Raw genomic sequence first — 22,672 nt, 5'->3', positions numbered from 1 at the left:
ATATTATGGGAAACATGTCTTGGTCTAATAAAGATAATAAATGGAGGGCTGAGCTCTTGAGAATGAATATTGCGAGAGTAAGACCAAAGCAAAGAAAACAAACATAAAACTGGCTTAATGAGTTTACTGCACTGTTTGGACTTTGGAAAGACTCTTGCTTGTAAATCTATATGGGCTAAAAGGAGATTTATGCGCCCTTAAGGAAACAGCACTTTGAGGAGTTGGCATTTGTCATTTCTAGTTTTCACATCATCACCAACTTTTCACATCAAAGTGGTATGATTCATTCATATGAAGTCATTTTGTTCATAAAGGTAAGATTAAATGTGCAACTGGGTAAACTTTTTTTCTCCCCTTTTTCCCCCGTGAGAGATTTAAATGAAGATGACGAAGATGATGACAACAATATCTGAGATAAAATGGCTCAAAAGGGGCTTAGCTTTCTTTTGGGTATGACACAGGCCCCTGTGCAGCCCTTTAGCTCTGAATAGTGAAAGTGAATCTTTTCCCCATCTCATTCTGAAAGTGAAATACTCCTGGAAGACTCAAACTGTGAGTAGACAAACAACAAGCTGTGCAACCTGATGACATAACTGCCATGCCAAAGTAAATGTGTAACTACAGTTCATCATTGTTTCTCCCTGCCATGCTGCAGCACTAAAACCAATTAAATGCAGGTCACCCTAAATGAAGAGAAAATCAGAATAGAGAGCCATTCTAATGTGTACTGAGTGGGTGGAAGGATTAATAGAGGCTGGAAATACTGTAATTATTAATACCCATCACATTGAGGTGTCAAAAGCAGGATGTCTTTGACTTGCGTTAGCTTGCCCCCCCCCCCCCGACTGCAAGTCTGTCAGTGTGTCTATCTGTCTGTGTCTGTGGCAACCCATATCAGCCCAATGGAGAAAGCTTCCATTGTTTTAGAGCAACCCACATCCCCCCTTGCCATAGAAGAAACGAGGGGGGGTGGGGGGGTGGGGTGGCAAGGACAGGCTAAACAGAGACAGTGACCTCATCGTCCTGATCCACCAGTGGTTACCAGCAATGCCGGGATTCCCGAAACGAGGGGGCGATGCAAACAAGGATGGGCATTGTCCAAAGGAGGCAGTCAGGGCAGTGCCCCAGGGCAGGAGTGAGCTGAAACTGAGGAGAGACTGAGAAAGTGCTGTGTCAGGACTGTGACACAGAATATCAGTGAAGCTCTGCTGAGGACAAGGAGAGGCAGGGAGGAGGGATCAGAGGTGGGACAGGAGGAAGAAAAAAAATATGTAGAGCTCAGGCAAGTAAGGCAGTGCCAAAGAAAACAGCACTGAGACTCTGCAGTTCTGCCTTCATTTGTGGGTAATAATGAAATGGTAAAGTACTTTAATAAAATAACTGAAGTGAGCTGCAGTACAAACTCTTTTGTGTTCCCTAAGACGACTGAAAAAGCACAGAAACCAGACAGATTCCTGTGTGTTAGGACAGGAGTGAACGAGAAACACTCCCTCAGTAATTACAGATGTCCTCAAGCTCAGTACTTAACCTCAGCTGCCTCCAGTGGAGCTCTTCACCAGCCAATGACAGAGGAGCTGAGCTTCTACTGGGCGTCTCCCAGGTGAAGCAGGGTGTTTCTGGAAAAGAGCTAGATTGACTTCTCCCAGTATAAATAAAGAGTAGTGTATGTATTTTAAGAAGGCAAAGGGAAGTGACCACGCTGCGACTTCCTAATTAGCACTACACACAAAGTACAGCTGAGGCTGATGGGACTGTCATTAGTTTTGCAGGTATTCGGTCATAAATTTCAGGCTGGACCACAGTGGTTGGCTGACGGACCAACCGACCAACAGCGCCTTCCCCTAGGACCGTGCTGTTAGCATGTTACAGCCAATAACAAGACACCACACTGGTTCATCTTGCATTGTACTGAATGTTCTGACTTTGAGTTAACAAAGTAGTGCTCGAATGCTGCTGCAGTAAAGCATTGGTCGAACATTGAGGGAGAGAGAGTGAAAAGCACTGAGCCAAAAAAGCAATGTCCATGTGTTGCAATGTGTGTGTGTCTGTGCGTTTGTGTGTAGACATGTGAGTGTGTACAGACTCTTCACTGAATTGATTTTATACGCTCTGCTGAAGGCTGTGTGTGCCAAAACAAATCTATGTGTTTTTGTCATGAATAGGATAAGCCCTGCGGAAAATGTACAGATTTGATACATAAAAAAAAAACAAAATATAGTTGCAATCGAGGCTATTTGAGAGCTGAGATTAAACATTTGATGAAATGAAATGAACAAATAAAGCCATCTACATGCCCTCTAGATCATTCTGTATGGAGGGAACATCTTTCTTAGGGCTTTATCTACAGGGGGTAGATATCATAGCTCTCAACAATACTCAGTGGTTCAATCTGGACCCTATAATCCAATTATTTTGTCAAAACACACTGGCTAAACCTGTGTCAAATGATTAAGCCTAAACTTGGCTTATGATAAAACCTGTCACCTCTAATAAATAAACCACTGATACATTCCTTTTTTTGAGAAGAGGACGTATTTATAAGGGAAGCAATTTATAATCGTATTACCTTAAGATATTAGGATTTGATTCAATATCAGTGTTAAAAACTGCACATTAAAAATATATTGGATTAGCATTAGGATTTAGCATTTTGGGTATACATGTAGCAGTGTGCCCAAGTCAGTGTGAACAGTCGAAATAACACACTTGGTAGACATAAATATTAAAGAGCACACTGCCTTTTAAAATCTAAGGAAAAAAAAAAAGCTTGCTCTTTCTACCTATTGATTCATTTACTCAAATTACACATTTTCCAATTAGACAGGCAGAATGGCAGTGTGTGGTTCTGAGATTGAAAAAATTAAGAAAATTATTTGTTCTTCGAAGATAATTAGGAAAATTAGTTCACTTAGAAACATGTAAAGGCAAATGAACTACAGGGAAAGTTTCCAAATTATGTAAAACAAGTCAAATTAAACATATTAAAAATTTCAAAAACAAGCAGCTGTTTAGCTAACTAGGCTCTTTCAATTAGATCTACTAACAGTTATTAACAGGATTAAGAGTCTACAGTCATTCTTGGGGTCCGTGAGGCTGCAATTAGGCTCAGCCGTGCTTTAAGCTAAATGCTAATGTCAGTATGCTGACATGATCACAATGATAATGCTAACAGGCTGATGTTTAGCAGGTAAAGCGTTTACCGTATTCACCATCGTAGGTTGGTATGTTAACATGCTAACATTTGGTAATTAGCACCAAGTACAGCGAAGGCTGATGGGAATGTCATTATTTTTTGCAGGTATTTGGTCATACATCAAAAATATTGGACATACAGAAATGTTGACTTGACGATGGTGCTAGATTAAAAGACTGAGGATTACCAATGTCTGTAGGCTTCATACTGTGAGGAATATGAATGTTGAATGAATGAACAAAATGTCACAGCAACTCATCTAGTGGTTGTTGAGATATTTCAGTCTGGACTAAAGTGCTGGATGGGGTGACCAACATAAAGACAACAGTAGCTAATAGCTAATATAACCAACCAGGTAGTATTGGACGAATAAAAGGAAACATCCATAAAGACATTTTAGCTTCACAGTTATTCCTGTAAGATACAATTTCAATGAGTCTAACGTATTGTACATTTGTTGAGGATAAGGGAAGAACTCAACAGACACAGTGTTTTCCTTTAAGAACAAAATGTACACCTAAATTGGGCATCTTTGCACTGAATAGACCCAAGTTGACAGAATTATGTCTTCCTGTGCCATCCGTCTGTACCATCTTCGATCCAATATTTATCTTAGGCCAATGAGAGAGGGACTGGCATCTGAAAATGCAAGATAATTATATAGGCCAAGAGAAGATATTTGTTTTTACGTCTTAAATGTGATTTTTATAGATGCTGGCAACCTGATCCAATAAATCGCTGTAGACTTGAAAGTGTGAGGCATTAAAAAACTCCCAAGTATTAAATTAATCTCTGTTAGTCTCTAATTCAAGTGTGGGCTCACACCCTGTTTCGCCCCCGGAGAGTGCCAAGTCTAAGATCATGCTAAATTGCTCTTGTCATGTGTTTAAGACACTTGGCATTCTCAGCCCAGTGTTTTTTCACTGTGATCCGTGTGGTTTGTGTCCAACGCAGTGCAACTTGTTGTCAGAAATAGCACTTTTCTGACAACTTTTCATGAGGTTCAGTTACTGCTTTAGCGCAGCACCAATCCACTGCGAGAGCTGATACCATTGTCCCATCTTAGTCTTGGTGCTTGTGTCTCTTGTTTTCTCCCATCCCTCAGCTGGTGTTAAGGAATTGCTAAGCCCCTTTCCACCAGCCATCTCTGGTAGCAAAACAATAGCCTGCCCACTAAAAGCATTCCCAGACCTGTCAGTGAGCACTGCCAATAATAAACTCTAATAAAAGCTGGAACACATTATTCCCTAAAGCAGGAAGGAAGCGGGAGCAACAGTTGGTACACTATGCCCAGGTTGACATAATTTTGCTTTATGGGCCACCTGAGGTCCATTGTTAGAACAGCAACAGGGAATGAGCTGGAGCAGCAGATAGGAAATGCTCACCAATACTTTGCATTCAGGATTACCAGGAGGTAATGTGAAGCTGGGAATGATTGCTTTTCTTAGATAGGAAAATGCTTAGTTTGGATTTACAATTCATTTTCTTAATGGGAGTTACCTGTTATCTAAATTACAAAGAATGTCTCTGTCTCTGAATAGTCTTAATTTTCTTTTTTTTTTTTTTAAAGTTGAAAAATACTCAGTTCTTACTGTAGCAGGACAAATTACTGCCCAATTAAGAGGTCACATATTTTAAATTTTTTCCTATGATTTATTTGAAGTGTTGATCCACATGAAGATATATTTGTGGTTTTAAGAACCAAAAACCATCTCAGTTTAATTTTTTTTCATTTCCTCTCTCAGGCTTCTCTCTGGAGCTCTAGCAACAACAGGTCAGTGAGCCAATCAGAAGAGAGGAGGCTCTGAGCCTCTCTTCTGATTAGCTGACTGTTTTCTGAGTAATGGAATAAAAATATAGCAGATTTCAGGTAAATACTTAGAGAAACAAAATCCTGCAAGATTGGGAGGTGGGTCCAGGTGGGTGGGGCTTAGGGCATGTCTGACAGTGGTGACTGCTTTGTTGTGACATCACAAAGTTACAGCAGTCCTGACGGCTTGATTTATGGTTCAGTTTTTGAATACAGGCTTTGTGCATTTCTCTGTGGACTGAGCGCTTTGGTACTTTCACAGTATTAATATAAAAAACTAGACCTGCTTTATAATCAAACAACACATGGACATCTACATTTATACTATATGGGACCTTTAAGGAATGAAAGCATTAAAGGACGAGGCTGGTGTTACTCTATATTTTTCTTATCATCAACCAAATCAATGAAAAAACAAAGGTTATGTAGGAAGTCCAACTGTGTGATCATTGGGTTTTTCATAGTTTTTGGACAATGGAGCTCTGTTGCTTAAATATAGAATATCACCACTTATTCTTTAAAGCTTACGACTTCTACGTTCCAGATTCTTCATGAAACGCTCACAAAATACAAATGTTGTATCATGCAAAAAGAAAACACTGCACTCAATTAAAGGGGGGAAATAACAGTAGTGCACTGGTGAGTGCATCACATTCAAAATCATCCCTTTTACCCACCAAGACCAACATAACTGAGTTTAAGTATGGGTCTCTCGGATGATACGTGTGTATTCAGTGTTCCTTCTACACCACAAAAATATAATATGGGGTTCATCAAGAATGAAAATCTTTGCACATATGTAAATATGCATGTGTATACTGGAACAGGGTAATTCCCAAAATGCATCTAGGTTTAGAAAAGCCGGATTGTCATTAAGATGATATATAGCAACGTGTATCATAACCACCCAAGCATAAGTAAAGTGGACTAATGAGATAGCTGAACCAACCAGCAGAAGCTATTTCTTTCCATTACTGAAAATGTGTTCATTTTAACTTATTCATGCTAAATCTACAACTTGCTCAGTTAATTGACCCAAATGCAGAGAACTGTGCTGATGAATAGCTGCCCAGGTAGTGGAAAAAAACCACAAACAACAAATAAAAACAGTGGAAGAAAGACAACGTCTGGAATTCCCAGAGTAACTAGATGGATCCTGCTTTTGTATAATACAGCCAAGAACTGCAGGACGGATAAGTGGAAACATGTTGATGTTGTATCTACAGAGTCCATCAAGACTAACCTCAGGTCTCGGGCACATACACACACAGACTGAGAAAGATGCAAAACACTGGGGAACTCCCAAAACGTTGAGTGCCTGCATGCATCACTGGACAAGTCTAGACCAGACAAATGATACATTACACACAAAGAAGGGGACGGAGGGGCTGGCAAAGAGTAGTATTAGGTTAGTAAAAAGAGATGTGCAATTAGAGATAGCTGTTCTTATGTGCTGCACACTTCTTCCCAACTCATGGTAGAAGGTAGTAGGAGTAGGAAGTGTATTTCACCTTCTTTAGCCTACAGTATATGTTGACTACATATAAGTCTGTAACAGAAAAGTATCTTAGACTACACTGTTCTGGTTCTCCACATGTGAGGACCAGAGTGTTCAGTTTTACTTTAAATTTCTTGCATGTATTAAAATACCTGAGGGTAGTGTGGCTGGAAAGGTCAAAAGATCCTAACAATGTTTTTAGGTCTCCAGACATCTGTGGTGAAACACACCAAAATATTATGTCCCACAGTGGTTCATCCTGCTCCTTCTGAGGTTGCCTCTTTCCTAGATTTATGGGCCTTACATCACTTCTGTCCCTGATGTCACCACGGGTGAACTCTTGTGTTGTTTATCTAAATCAATGTCAGTGATTTAAGGTACACGTGATTTGTATTTACTGAGCCAAAACATACAAAACCAACTGGACAGGTCCTTTTATGGCTTCTCATATTATTTAATTTGCACAATAACTCACTGAACACATGTGGGCGTGTACAGTATGTGTCTACAACGAATCATGGAAGGGAACAATTTATGAAACAGAACAGTGCATCACAATCAAAGAATGACCATTGCACCAAAACAAAAACAAGCTAAATATTCCATCATAACAATCATCCCTAAACATGCAGTGGTATATGCACTGAATTTAGAGCTTTCTAAATCCAGCACTTATGAAAATCATACAAAGAGATTATGTTTTTTGGATATTCCACGCAAATATTTGTACAAAACAGTTCTGTAATCATCATTTACGGAATTAGGGAAGAAGAAAAGAACAATGTGATGCAACAGTATATCTTCTACGTAAGGGTTAAGTAGTATCGCTCTCCACCTTGCCTCCCTTCCGGCCTCTGTCTTTGTCATTTCCTCCTCTCTGGTCATTTTTCCCAGCAACTTGTGGGTAGTCCTGCTCTGTATTATTCCTGTCACTAAGTTTGTTGTGTCGAATGCGTATTTCCAAACTCCTCTTCAATGGGCTCACACCACTCCACCCAAGCAAAGCTGAATGCAGCCCTGATCACTATTAGGCGCTTGTACTGACTGGAGAAGGGTGTGCTGTCACTGATAGGCCACAGTGGAAACAGCGTGGGAACAGATCTTCTACTGAAGATTATCAGTTCCAATGAATAGTAAAGTGCTGATGGAACTGTTTTCACATATATTAAAAGCTTAGCTAAGTAAAGCAACGTTTTATTATCTAAAACCAAGATGCAAATACAGGGTAAGAATAAAAGAACATTACAATAACTCACAGGAATGCTCAGATGTTTCAGACAAGAAAATGGTTTGCCAATGTCATATTGTATTTTGCCCGATACCACACCCATTCACACATACGAACACAGTGTGCACACAAAAACTATAAAGTATATAATATATATAATGCCGTTTATGATATATTCAGTGGCCAGTTTTAAAGATGTCATATTGTAGAGAGTGAGATATCCATGTGTTGTTTGATTGTAAAGCAGGTGTAGCTGTTATATTAATACTGTGAAAGCATTAACGTGCACAATCCACGGCCAGAATGAACAAAGCCCATATTCAAAAACTGAGCCTTAAAATGAGCCGTCAGGACCTCTGTAAATTTGTGATGTCATAACAAAACACTCACCACTCTCAGCTATGCCCTGAGTCCCACCTACCTGGACCCAATGTCCAACCTTGCAGGATTTGGTTTTTACCTGAAATCTACCTTTTTTTTTTTGATCACTCAGAAAACAGTCAACCAATCAGAAGGCTTGGAGCCTCTCTCCTGATTGGCTGACTGATGTATTGTTGCTAGAGCTCCAGAGAGAAGCCTGACAGAGGAGATGCAAAACTGAGATGGTTTAATACTTTAAAACCACAAATATATATTCTTATTGATAATAAAATTTAAATAAAATGTTGGACCTTTAATACTCTCACTGATAAACCAGGTGGACAAAATACCAGAAAAACCTCTCAGCATAAATGCAATACAATTAATCATGTACAGTCTCCAAAATCACCACCATGTTGAATCACTTCTTTTTCAACAACAATTGAACACCTTCATAAAAGGTAGGATTTAAGGTGTCAGGAAGCTCCAAGCAAAGTGCTTGTCAAAACATCGAACACCACCCAAACGCTGGCTAGAATTGAACAGGCTGCATCTGACAATTTTTTTATAAAAAGGTTAACGTCACATTACACTCCCGCTGCACAAATACCTGACGTATGACAGACTAATTAATGCATACATTTCTTGTTGTGGTGTGATTTCCAGCTGGCTCAGGCAGACTTCACCTTGGTTCAACTTTGAGTGTGCAGGTGAAACAATGATGCACTGTGTTCGCAGACAGAGATTTTCCATTATTCCTACGTGTTTTTATCACCATATTTAATACAATATAAGCCCAAACATCATAGTCCACTTTGGGAACTGTGCCATCCATCCTTTTTCGCAAGTGCAGGAAAGTCTAATGAGACCAAACTTTAACCTAATACACAAAGTTATACGTACATACATGCACTACCCTGCACTAAAGCTAGACTAGACTTTACATTAATTCAGCTCCCATGGTGAAATCAATATCACATGTTTGATAGTATTTCATTCTGAGACTACAGTCTACATGCTCACCACAATTAAGTCATCTATGATAAGCTTTCCTTTAACTATCAGCTGGCATCAATTAGATCTTTAGTTAGACAACCATAAATGTGTCAGGGTGGTTAAGTGATGATTACATCCACAGGGCGATCTCTGGTTCAATTTAAGATTTATTTCGGTGTTAAAAGGAACAATGGCTTTCTCTCTCTGCTCCAATTAAACCCACTGGCCTGTCAGATGACTTCCCACAACCCTAACACAATTAAAGTCATGAAACTGGTGAGAGAGTTAACATGAATGACCAGTTAAAAACCAGCCTTACAGTATGTGTTTCAAAGCACTCTGAGGTGGGGAAGCTGCCCCGGTGGCCAATTAGCCACGGTCTGGATGCCATTAAGCCTATATTTGCACTTTCCAGTGAACCCTTGAACCCGAGCAACAATGTAACAGTGAACCTCAATAAATTTGTGGAAGACTTTGCTCATATTCCACAGCTCATAGAACTGTTCTGCCATAAAAGGGTTTGTTTGTGGGACATGTGGCCTCTCATCATCCAACCGGGGTATTTTCGGTCTCTTTCATCCATCATGTATTGTGGTTTAAATGTTGAAAGGACCTTTCTTAATAATCACTGAGGTTTGAGGATTTCTTCATTACTTCACCTTCTAATAGCAAGATGTTTTCACGGAAGTCTAATTTGCCAGTACTGAAATTCTTCTGAAGAATAAGTTTTCCAGGTTGGCAGTGGGTGTAGTATGTGCATGTTTTTTCTCCTGTCTTTTGTTTTTTTTTTAACCAGCAACATGTTTCTCTGTCTAAACAGAAACACGGATAACAAACCTACTCAAGGCCTGGTGACAGCAGGGAAAACACATGTCTAAACAGAGAATCTAATGATACACTTGGCTGGTTCTAAACAAGAGCAATGTGCTGCTGAGACATCAGGAATTCAACCAGCCACTGACAGAGGACCCAAAATTAGCCTAATGTTTACCCCCACTGGATGAAAAAGTCCAGAAACATATTGCGTCCGAGTTCTGCCTCTTATGTATCAAGAGTTATTTATATATCAGTGGCCCACAATAATGTTTCTACTTTTCATTAACCAGGCCAATCTGATCATTTTGTTTAAGATGTTACTGGAACTATATTTTATACAAATCCCCAAGTCCATTTGTCTTAAGAAGTTTCTTTCTAAATTCATCGTCAGTGCTGACACTAAGAATTTCCAAGGGAATATGAGGGGAAATCTAAGGAAGTGCTGGGAATCCAGAGCTTTACAGCATGAGAGGGGGGGAAGTACTTACTGAAATAGTACAGGAAAAAGGAGTGAGTATCAGAGGAGGGTCTGAGGCAGAGAGACGGCCGAAGGAGAATTATGAAAGCACGGACAGCGAAACACAGCAAGAATATAAGTGAGAAAATAAACATGCGTTGGGCTGCCAGGCACTGGCTCAGCAGACGTACTTCCCCTTATGTACACAGCTGGATTTATGAGAGGGTGAGCAATATTCCCCTCTCTTCTCCCAGACTCTGACACAAGCAGGGGAATTTAGCTCCTTCATGCTAGGCTGCTTCAAATATAGCACTGGATAACTGCATGGTAGTAGCAACAACAACAAGGAAGTGCTCAGAAGTGTGAAGATCTCCTCCAAGGCCTAATAATCTCCCGAGCCAACAATATACTGAGTCACTCACAGCCGACAGACATTGATGTTATATTCAACAGGTATCCGATTTGTTATAATGATAGCTGAAGCTTGGTATGATGACAGCATACAGGTCACAGTGATCAACATCATAGCAAACTGTGTGTTAAGAAGTATGATTGTCATAGGGAAAGCTGAATGCTTGGTCTGATAGCAGCAGGATCTGGGCAGGTAACCGAGAAAATATCAAAACTGACATTTAGAACCTCTCACTGACTTCATCTTGCTAATATCGGTTAATTAACAAGTAAATACTTTCCCAAATCCGTGTGTTCATGAACTGTCCTCTTAAAAAATACTACAGTCATACTTCCACCCCGTCCAAATAATGTTACATGTACGTTCATTCAAGTGCAAGCACTGAGTCTCAGGCTACGTCCACACTAATGTGTCTTGGTTTTAAAACGCATCACTTTTTCTACGTTCACTCCTGGCATCCACAACTCTGGAGGTTTTGAGCCCCTAAAACAGAGACTCCTGGAAGCGCTGCTGGACCTGTTTTAGTTTGAAAAACTTCGGCGTAACGTTATAGTCCGGCCTCCTGATCGGCTCTCATCAGTCACGACTACCAGACAGTGGTGAATGCAAAACACAGATAGCGAGCAAAGGTTACACCACCAATTTGTTTAATCATTTGGAGCTCAATCACTTGAGCTAGACCAGCTTGACCACTTGAACAGTCCATCAGCACAGTGGAGGTGCTTAAGAAGATTCCTGCACAAAAAAAAAAGGAAAAAAAAAAAAAAAAAACTTGAACCAGATTCACCCTTTGCTGGACCTCAGCATGACATCATCTGGAAAGGGGCTGCATCAGCCAGTCAAACAAGTGTAAATGCACATTCCTTGGAGATTATTAGGTCATTTGAGCCCTGTATTTCTACTATTTAGTGTGCAAACATCATCATGAAAGATAACATTTTTGCAGTCATTGCAAACTGTCCAAAAGTGTCGGAGTATCATAAACTTCTGAGTTATGTTCTGACATCTGATAAACCTGCAACGTCATGGATCTGTTATGCTAACTGGACTTTCTCGATCGTATTTCATCATGTCTCACTGATACCTGACGCAACAAGCCCACACCAACACATCACCTTTTAATATTTTGATGCAGGTCTGTTTTCAGTCTGTACGCTCACTGAGCCAAAAAAAACAAAAAAAAAACCCGTCAACCTGTTATTTTCACACAAGGCTGATTTCTGTCTGAAAGCCTGCCAAGGGTGTGGGTATTGGGGTGGCGGATGGGCGTCTAGCACGTCCGTCCTCCACGCAGGAGACCAGATCACATACTATAACAATAACTTAACCACATTTTATTTGCCATAAGCACAATATTTCCTTAACATGAGCCGTAGTTGCCAAAATGCTTACACTGAACATAAGTCTTGCAGATTGGTCCTGTAATAACCTTGAATATATTCAAGGTTAAAGGTAAAGGAAGGTAAAGGTAAAAGACCTCCGAAGTATGTGTCTCCTCCTTTTAATATTTGGAGCAAACATGTTGCTACTTATGTGTAATGTACTTGCTTTAAAATGGAGTGTAAAGTTTTGAGAGGAACCTGAGTGACTGACAAGGAGGGGCAAAAGCAAATAAGTAACAGGTTTCATGTCACCTATAAAAGTCAGGCCCTCTTGTTGTATTGTCTTTTCTGTTTCACACAGTCCAGGCCTAATGTTGAAAATAAACAAAAACAGTTAGTTAGATGTTAAAAACATTATAGAATAAGGTAGAAAGTAACCCCTTTGTAAAATTCCTAGACTTTCAGTTAATACCTCAGACCGTTCTGCGGATCAGACACAAGAAGTCTGAAAATCCGGTGTGGGCAAAACATGCATATGGATTATCTGGAATCTATGGTCGTGTTGTAACTCCTTTTTCTCAAGCAGCAGCTTGTATTAATACACAAACATTAAAACCACACCTCATTTGGAGCTAAACAGTGCTGATGCAATCGGTCCTTGAAAACCAGTTCTCAAACTAGACAAAACTATTTGCCAAGCCCAGATCCTTCTATCTCATCATTTTCTGGTGAAATACACTTCAACACTGGAAACACACTCTAGAAACTTTAAAAGTGAGTAAGACAGTAATGTGTAAAACTTTGAAAGTGAGATATTAATGTTCGAAAGTAATAATTATACAAACTAAGTGAAACAAATGCGAAGCCATGCATCACCCTCCTAATCTATTCAGTCATCTCCGGTTAAATTCAATCATCTGAATGCTGGGTAATCTTTCTTGTTTTTTATTGCAGGGTAGGTCAACAAACATGTTTTACACAAACTCATACAGCCCATTTATCCTGTTTAGACTACCTTTCTTGTGAATCACATTTTCAAAGAGATAATCAGATGTGCAGATTAACAGTAAATCAGAAGAGGAGTTTATGGCAAAATGAAATGCACATGCCAATTATTGCGAATGATTATTTCCAGCTATGTCAACAGCACACACTTGCAGCAGCTGCAGAGTGTTAGTTTGCTTTGACAAAGGGTGTATGTGAAGTTGTGATCAACATGTGTCCTGACCATTCAGCACCTCATAGGAAAACCATTCAATGAAGCAAATGAAAAGACAATTCTGACTTCAAAAAGTGGGACAGACCAAAAATGTGGTAGACTTGTTTCCTTGTGCGGCATAATGATAAGATAAAGCATATATTCACTGCAAAATATCACACATTTTGTCTGGAATTATCTTTTTAAATTCAAATGATTCTGAGAGGTCGAGATACTCACCGGTAGCTCTGAGGGTTCAGGGAGAAACTCGGCATCTTCTCCAAAAATAAAATCTGGAGGCAACTCTGGATACTGTGCGTTGAATATGATGTCCCCTGCGAGAAAACAGTATAACTGACTATTAACTGATTGTTGATTGTTTCATTATTTTATTTCAACAAGTGAAAAAAAGTTTCTTTAATATTAGCATGGCATTAATGTCTTATAGTGTTTAGTTTCATGAGAAGGAGAACACTGCTGAAACAAGAGAAACATCATCTTGACCCAGTCTGTCTTGATGGCAGAATCTGACATGTTAAGCCATTTGTTCTTTGCAGTGTATGCATTGACAGAATAATATACATTTGAGCTCTAGGCTCTTTGAAATGAAGCACCTGAAGTAATGAGAAAACTTAACATTTACCATTGAAGCCAAACAGATCAATCTATTGAAAAGAAAGTATTTTTTAATATAGACCACATAAAGCATTGTTTAGAGCAAATTTCGTTTTGTTAATTTATTCAAAATCTGAATAAAGAGTGAAACAAACAAAGCAAAAAGAAAATGACCAACGAATCCAGACAAAATAAAAACTGGAAAAAGCCCTCACTGGAGCAAGGACAAGATACTGTAACATGATCACATAACTCATTGCTTGGTCTGGTTCACAATGTTCTGATATTATGTTACACAATTCTATTTGTGTGCTTCAAGACTGTTCTGTTCTGCTTTTTTGTCGTTCCAGCGACAGCGAAAAAAAAAAAAGAAAAGGAGACAAACATACACATATGGAAGTATTTTTCCAGTGGTGAAGAGTCAAATGAGAAGATGAGAGGATGTGCTGTAAATCTGTTACAAACTACTGGAACTCTGTCAGAGACGCACTGGCACGGTTCCAGACTGAAATAGATCTCTTGGAAGTGCAACCTTTACAGGTTATAACATAAGCTTTTATATACACTGCTTTGTTCGTACGTCCTGAGAGGCTTCACTCAAAAGTGCAGTCTAGTCGCTGCATAACAGGCCTTCTCAAAAGTTTTACTTCTATTTCAGCCAGACATTTTATTGAGGTCATGAGAGCGTAATATGTGAAACAACAACGGCCACAAACTGTTGTTTAGCAGTACCAGCCACGGTGGTGAAGTGGAAGGAGCCTGGGCGGGCATTAATAGTGCTTAGTGGGCCGTGCTCTTGCAGTCTATGGACCTGCCCACTGTTAGCGTGCAAAAGGATGCAGGATCCAGCGGCCCTGCATTCTTCAGTCGACAAACCTTCTTCCTCGTGCAAAGCACAACAAAGCACAGCAAAGCACAACAAAGCACAGCAACAAGTACAACAGCTGCAGAGATGTCATTGCCATGCCAGAAAGCCAGAAGAATGTTTTCTTATTTTGTGTTCTTATTTATCTTTTTACTTTTTTTTTGCACTTTGTAGCATTAAAGTCGCCATGAATTAAAGGCATATTCCCAAACAACAGCAGATATACTGTACATGATAGTTTATATCACCTTGATGGCAAAGGTAAGGTAGATTACGTGGCTCACTCACAGTAAAAAAAAAACCCTAGTTTCACATTAGAGTATTTTTTCCATTATTACAGGTAAATGAAACCAACCATCATTATCCATGTGCTATCACTCAGCTTTTGCTAAAGGTGAACTAGGTCCAAAAAACACTTAACTTTTCAGAAAGGACTGTAATGTCATCCTGCTGTCACCCAGATGTTGACAACAGCGTTTACATGTAACTCAACAGCTGTGTTGCATATTCTTAAACCTTACATCTACACATTCTTCGAGTCTAGCCACAACATCCTGATAAAGTTCACAACCATTTCTGCATGGACAGATATTTTAGAAAATTTCGCAAATTAAGCAAATCTTACTTCCTCTAACAGGCCACAGGTTTTTTTCCTAAGCAATCCCACAATGCTTTGTTGATAATGGTATGTTGCGACACCATTTACCTCTATCAAAAATCAATTTCAGCTCTTGCGATTTAGATCATAGTTTGATTAATTCTGCCCTACTTGATTGGTGATGATAATGCCATCTTTCCAGGATGTGTGTGTACAGATGTGCCTGACATGGGTCTCGTGAGTCACCATAATAACAGTAACAGCAAATTGAAATCATGCTACTTCATCATTATAGTCACTTAACATTTGGACACTTTTAGAGTCATGCTCATAAGGGAAAGTCTCTGATGTGGGGGATTGATTCAGAAACAGGAGACTGTTCCAGTAAAAGTTCAGAGGCAAAAACAACATCAAATCACTGGTATCACTTCACTAATTAAGCATCACTATCGCCAGAAAAATATTCATCCTGTTTTTGTTGCGAAGGAATTCCTGTGGGTGCTCTTGGTCTCACTGCGTGCTAAGTTGCTAAGCAAATACAAAACAGTCCTATAGAGCTGTTTGCTTAATTATGCATTCGATTCAAGTGATACAGAATGTTTATTTGGCATTTTTATGGACAACAACTCTTCATTTGGCTTGTGTGCATAGCTCTGTTTACTTGGGAAAAGAAGTGAGCTGAATATGTGATTTGAATATATTTTTCATGAATTCACAGGGAGCATGTGAATTTAGCCAGTGACCTGAAACAACCTCTCATCTTTAATCTGGCCTACTGTGAGAAAGAAGTGGACCTCTCACCACTAATCAAGGCTGGCTGAACATGTTTTACTTTTCATTACTTTTCAAACTACAGGCTCATTGTTCCAGACAATGAATTAATCAACCTGAGCACAGTGGGCAACCTGTAAAGTGAAATACTGCCTTAAAAAGAACAAAGAAATATGTGGATGGAATCAAAATGGACTAAAACAAAATCAACACAATTACATTTCTAACCACATTCATTTATCTTTTTTATTCATTAATCTGTGAATATACTGATACAGGTACAAACAAGTGTGATTTTAAGACCGTAGCTCGCCCCAAGTTACTTATCTACTACCACAACTCTGTGACAGACAAAGCGAAGTTTGCTAATAGTATCTCTCCCTAAAATTATTTTCTCAAAAGGCAACAATAACAACAACTCATCAACTCACGACTCAATTAACATCTGTAGCTATTTATTCAACCAAAATCAGAGGCTAAATTTGTGGGATTCATTTGAAAACGGCACAAAGGATAGTGAGCGCCTCATTTACTTACATTTCAGAGTTTCTCCAGCATAGGGGATGTGAAGTTTGAAGCGATCACAGCAAGGACCAGGAGTCAGAGATGTACATCTGAACATGGGGGTAAATGAAAACAACAAAGAAAGGTCAGCAGGCGCAGTCAGTCTTGAATATTAAAAGCAAGTCAACATCCACAAGGTTTATAATTAATTAAACCACACAATATTACTAAATATGATACGGAGTTAACACTGTGTTCTCCACAGCACTAATACACTGCTTTCTTCTTATATCAGATCCTTTCTATACATCTGTCACTTTAAAGCCTTGTGTGATGATGAACATTGAGAGGTTAGTTTGGAAAAGAAGTAATTCAGTAAACCCAAACATGTTCAATATATTTTCAAATTGTTTCATGATGTTAAGAGGCAAATTAGGGGGAAAGTTTGCTTGTTTTTTTATTGATTTAGATTTTGGCCATTTTTTTACTTCACCAACGAGCACCTGGTGAAAGAATTATTAGCGTGATTTTAAAAATATACTTTTATAAAATAATAAAAAAATATATAAAAAGAGATTATGTTTTCACCCATATTGTTTCTTTCTTTGTTTATTCATCAGCAGGATTATGCAAAAAGTATTGAACCAATTTTGCACCAAACTTGTTGGAGGGATGCAGATCTGGTTAAATGAATGGATCCAGGAATTTTCACTTTCTTTGTGTAAGACTGTTCGGCCTTGGTGGAGGTATGTGCTCTAATGAGTTCCTCACATCTTCATTACAAGGACCAATATCCATTGAAAAGCATGTCAGCGACAGTTGCCATAACAGGAACAAACAAAGCAGTCATTACAGATATCTCCATCTATCTTGCTGTATGTGTCATGGGACAAATGTCAATGTCTGTGATACTGTAGAAAACATTGGGTTCTGTAATAAAGAGTAAAAGGTACAAGACTGTGCTTATAAACACCTAAAAACTGATTCCCAAGGAGCATTTTGGTAAGATGATTGGTAACAAAAATATAATCACTGAGCTTGAATTTGGGTTGCATGTAATACTATTGGCAAGCTTGAGCTAAAAGTACATCATATGGAAGCCCAATAACAGATTTATCAATTTAAATGTTTCACTCTCCCTGAGTGAGTTCCGCGACTGTGGCTCAGTGGTTGCAACTATTAAGCATTCTCTATATGGTAAAACCACACAAAAAACATGAATGATCAAAAACAAAATTGTAATCTATGACCAACATAAACCTTGAATATTATCCACTAGATGCCCATGTTGCTATGTTGAGGAATATCACTCAGAGAAATACCTCAAAAACTAGCTGCTACTCCCACTTCACAACCCAAACATAATTCTATGTTTACATGGTTTGGCTTACATGTCATCCATCTCATATCATTTGAATGCAGCATCACTGCAGTGCAAAGGAAACTGAATGGATCCTGTGTTTCGCATAGGGAGGTTTTGGTGCAGAACTAGTCCTCACCCAGTTTTGAGGTCTGTGACACGGAGACAGTTTGTGGAGTCCAGCCCCACACGACCGTTCCTCACCACGCTGCACAGCAAGGGCCGCAGTTCAGGTGAGATCCGGTGCAGTGCAACCTCAGGGGACATGTTATTCATTTTTATCCACTCTGAGGAGTCTGTGGAGATACAGCAACACTTCACACAAATGCCTTCAAGAGATTTATCACAACCGTAGCTCACAGAATAAAAAGTATGTGTGCTGAACATTCAAAGGACGTGAGCTAAGTCACGTAGGTAGCACGGTCATTTGTATCTGTCGTTTCCTGGTGTCATGGAAATTACTGTATGCGTCTCAGAATCCGTTTCCTGTTCTGAGATTATAGCTTTGTGGCGCAAGTTATGTCTATGTTTTCACCGCAATATAAATTGAAGTTGAGGTTTATAATAAAACCACGTAACTCTTAAGGACCAAGAGGTGTCATTGGGAGACAAATTTAGCAAACACACTGCTCTCCCCCGCTCCCTGATTGTAAAGTGCACCGTAGACTGGCCACATTGCACGGAAAACACATAAAGTAGTACAACTATAATCTGGTGACCTGCACCTCTGTGAGCGTCGAGTAGTTGGTGGGGAATTGTTTTTTTTTTACACCACAATTTGTATCAGGTTGTCAGTGCTCCTCAGCTTGGCATCATTAGCCACCGTTAGCTTACCACAGAATTATGCGTCAAATTACCACAATTTCACGTTCAGCTTTCTTAAAATGTAACCTCTACATTATTGTCGCTTTAAATACATCAAGAGGTGTGAGTTAGAGTACCTGAAAAGCAGAAAGTCAATTATTATGAGCGTTAACTCCAATGTTTACTTCATGCTCTCAAAACTTCCGGTTGTGTGGGTCCTTTCGATAGCCCCACGCTTAGCGGTCTGTAATATTGCCTGTTGATAAAAACTCAGCTTTCGACCCCAGAGACAAATTCCGCAGTGATATATCACTCATAAAGCATGTGTCGTTTGATATAATTATACGTGAACAATTTCAAGCAACACTAAATTCGTACGCACTAATTCAGTGACAACAATGGGTCTGGCAATAGGTACAACGCTATGCAGCTGTCACCATGCACTTTGACCGTCGCTTGTGGGTGTTCAGTGGTCCATTCTGCAAGAGCAAATTTGAATTTCAGGTATTTACTGTATCGCGTTTCTCACCAACACTTTGTGTCATCACACTTATTTGATCTAAACTTCGTCTAATTAAGCTCAGTCATATTCCCTTTGATTTTTTTTAGCATTTTATCCTACAATGCTTATTTTATTTCCAGAGTTAGAATACGTAGTTGATTTAAAGTTAGCTTGATATTTCCATTTTGTTACACTGTTGTTTATCTGATGTTTATCTGACAGCGATAGACTTGATATTTGCACAATAAGGATTTACTGTATATGCAAAGTATACCACATGATACATTGTCCATCGTTACATAACGCAGTAATAGGGTTACCTATTAACATAACATTAGAGTACAACTTACAGGTAAAAACAAAAACTATTTAACACTTTTTATCTGTAATACTTAAGTAAGTATGCCTGTAAGAGATGAACTTACTAGCTTAAGTACTTTAATTACATATGCTTCCCTTGTTATATTTATACGAAAATTTTTATTGATTTAGCCAGAAGAAATCTTTAGTCACACATTACATTGAATTTAACGTATGACTTTAACATGACAAAAAGCTGGGCCAACAGGGTGGATGACTTAGAATTTATTTTGCTGTATTAATCATAGCACATCAAAAAATACCTCACAGACTGAAAAACATGTGGTGTAATATGAAACATCATCTGAAATGTGTTAAATTTATGGAAATAGAATAACTCTAATAGAAATAAAAATGAAAGATGAAGACAAAGCCATAAGAAGACCAGTGGTGTTTGAGCAGCTGGCCTGATTCACAGCTGGGAAATTCCACCTTCATGGGGGCGATTCAGACTAACTCTCAAAGTATCCAGCAGAAACAGCAACAGTAAAATATGTTTAGTTGGTTATTTTCCAATCATTACTGGTGTAATTCGATCGAGGAAATCGGGGGTTGACTTATTACTTCAACATTCAGTTAGTGTTCTTTTGAGTATTCTTAAATGGTTAGGAAAATATGACACTGGGAATTAAATAAGAACCACCAACTAGCTGTGTGTGTGTATTTCAGGGGGTGGGGAAAGGATGACAGTAAAAGAAGTATTCTGGTGATTATAGTCTAAACTTCTGAAAAGTATATTTTAAACATAAATGGTCATATTATTGTAATAACAATCATTATCCGGTTAAGTCTTGTAACCAGACTGTGTAACCAGACATAGGCAAAATATGTAATCTTACAAGTTTTTTTTAAATGGGTCCAACAACGTTTTCTTCTGGATCTTGCTTACAACTCAGTCTAAATTGTTTAAACAACTGTGTGCAACTTTGATTTGCATTCAGGTTAAACTGTTTGCATGTGTGACAGTCGTTTTAGAGCACGCTTTGTTCAATTAGTCCCGAAAAATATGTGTGTCAGCTCTTAAATCATCACTTTATTCATCCATTTCACACTCAGTTTTTTGCCTGAAGCTGAGTGGAAACTTTTGCTATAGTTAATGTTTCATGGTTAAATATATTTTACATTAAACTGTATTAGAGCTGAACAATCAAAATATTATTCAAATTACAATGTAGCCAAGTGCAATATCCAATTTATTTGATGAAGGTAAAACAGAGAGGAAAATGCTTGTTTGGTACTGACCCCAGAAAAGGTAACATCATCATCATTTGTATATTTCTTTTTCATTGCAAATGAAATGCAGAAATCGGTTTTCCCGCTGGAATTGCCTGTCAAACTCATAGAAATGTTTTTTTTTTCTGCATATGGTTCAGCTGTATGTACAAACATTTCTTGAGGGTGGTCAGCTACTGCATGATAATTCAAGTCTCAAATTCAACACGCAAGGGAGAATTTTAAGAGGGTTCCCTGCAGTTTCAAGTGCTTGGACGATGCAGATCTCATAATATTCTCCTTCAGTGGAGATGCAGAGGGTTCTAGCTTTTCATGCCTGCAGAGGGAAAACAATATGCTGCGAGATGTAGGAGAGAGAATTGAGCCATCCTACAGCCAGCGGCCAGGCTTTCCAAGTCTTCCACTGCCTAGGAAGAGATTTGAAGAGATTAACACACTAGCATTAGCTCTGATACAAGCTGAGGATTGAATTAATTAAAGACTTTGCTGGGCTGCGGCGTCACGTGGTGTAGCATTGAAATACCCCCACCCCTCTCCACCCCCAATAAGACTGGAACCTGTCCAACTCAGCCAGCGATGAATGCTCTATTTTTACCTTCTTCCTTGTTTCGGTTGAGCTCATGTTAATGTTGGAGATAAATAATATCAAAAGATTTTTATTTGGAGGCTGTTGGGAAACCTGAAATGCCCCCTGAGGGATCTGCCGTGCTTTAGCTTGTGTCTTTGTTCATGAATAGGATTCACAGGAAAAGCTCGACGAATGTTGGAAAATTCAAAATCTCCTAGATCTCGATTCATAATTTAAATGAAAAATCTTTAAGATGTGTAATGCCCAGAAATGAGTGTTGTTACTAAAGAAATAACAGATGTGTGTCTCCATCAGATCATGACCGAAGAGGCTTTTGATGTGATGGTGGTTGGCTCTTGTATGACTGACTTGGTGAGGTGAGTAAATTTAGCCCTTATTTAACCTTCTCTACTAAATCACTACTAGTGAGTAAAGTTGTGTCCGTGCACGGCATGGTTTCTGAAGTTGCTGTAAATCAACCTTATATTTTATGAAAGTCAAAGTACAAAATCTTTAGCTAAATCTGGTTCAGGAAACTCCTCAGCTTCCTCAGGTGGGCCCAACAGGAAGCAGCACACCGGGCAAATTTTCACTGCCATATTAGGACATGTATTTCAAAAATGTAAAGCAGAGTTTCTGAACCTTTGGGTCACACCCCTATGTGGCACTGCACAATATGTTAATGGAGCTGGAAGAGATTCATAAGACTTATGTGTTTAATCATATCTATGAATGAGTATTAGAGGAAATTATTATAGAACTGTTCAGCAGTCTTTCCAACTCATGGGGAGGGTCCCAAGATGAATGTGCCTTTTGAGTAAAAATACTTAAATTAAAATAGTCCAAGAATTAAAAGATAAAGTTCGCACAAGGTCATACATGGGATGACAGGTCACAACTGGACATTGCGTCATTTTAATGGGCCACAACTAAAAAAGGTTGGAAATCACTGTTTTAACAAATACAGTTTCACCACAGTAGACTGTTGCTAACCGCCCCCCTAAATATTAATTGTCCCATCACAGCCTTAGCAACTGTATCTAAGCACCAGTCAGAATTTGGACTTCTCCACATGTTAAAGTGGTGTCGCTTTTGAATGATACTCGACATTTATAGAGTGTGGAGGGTGGTGTATTTTTTTCTAAGATTTCCACAACAAAAAACACACAAACAAAAATGTAGAAAATGCCAGAACCCCCCCC

At 38.9% G+C, this 22,672-nt stretch overlaps 2 protein-coding genes across 2 annotated transcripts in view; one reads left to right on the top strand and one right to left on the bottom strand.

Moving 5' to 3' along the window:
* The window catches only part of babam2 (BRISC and BRCA1 A complex member 2), a 75,940-nt gene extending 56,876 nt beyond the window's left edge, over positions 1-19,064 (bottom strand). The window contains exons 1-4 of the mRNA XM_023407961.2: positions 18,945-19,064; positions 18,143-18,299; positions 16,677-16,753; positions 13,531-13,625 (exon numbers count right to left, since the gene is read on the bottom strand). Of these exons, the coding sequence (XP_023263729.1) occupies positions 13,531-13,625; positions 16,677-16,753; positions 18,143-18,279 (309 nt within the window). The 5' untranslated portion in view covers positions 18,280-18,299; positions 18,945-19,064. The remainder of the gene's footprint in view (positions 1-13,530; positions 13,626-16,676; positions 16,754-18,142; positions 18,300-18,944) is intronic.
* Positions 19,065-19,240: 176 nt separating this feature from the next.
* rbks (ribokinase) overlaps positions 19,241-22,672 on the top strand; it is a 37,595-nt gene continuing 34,163 nt past the window's right edge. Inside the window, exons 1-2 of the mRNA XM_023407959.2 lie at positions 19,241-19,311; positions 21,786-21,847. Of these exons, the coding sequence (XP_023263727.2) occupies positions 19,246-19,311; positions 21,786-21,847 (128 nt within the window). The 5' untranslated portion in view covers positions 19,241-19,245. The remainder of the gene's footprint in view (positions 19,312-21,785; positions 21,848-22,672) is intronic.

This window comes from Seriola lalandi, unplaced genomic scaffold (genome assembly GCF_002814215.2).
Source record: "Seriola lalandi dorsalis isolate HSWRI2012SDOR001 ecotype SW California unplaced genomic scaffold, Sedor1 jcf7180002054352, whole genome shotgun sequence".
NCBI lineage: Eukaryota > Metazoa > Chordata > Actinopteri > Carangiformes > Carangidae > Seriola > Seriola lalandi.
Note: the sequence above shows the minus strand (reverse complement) of the source record. Positions and strands in the feature narration are given on the sequence as shown.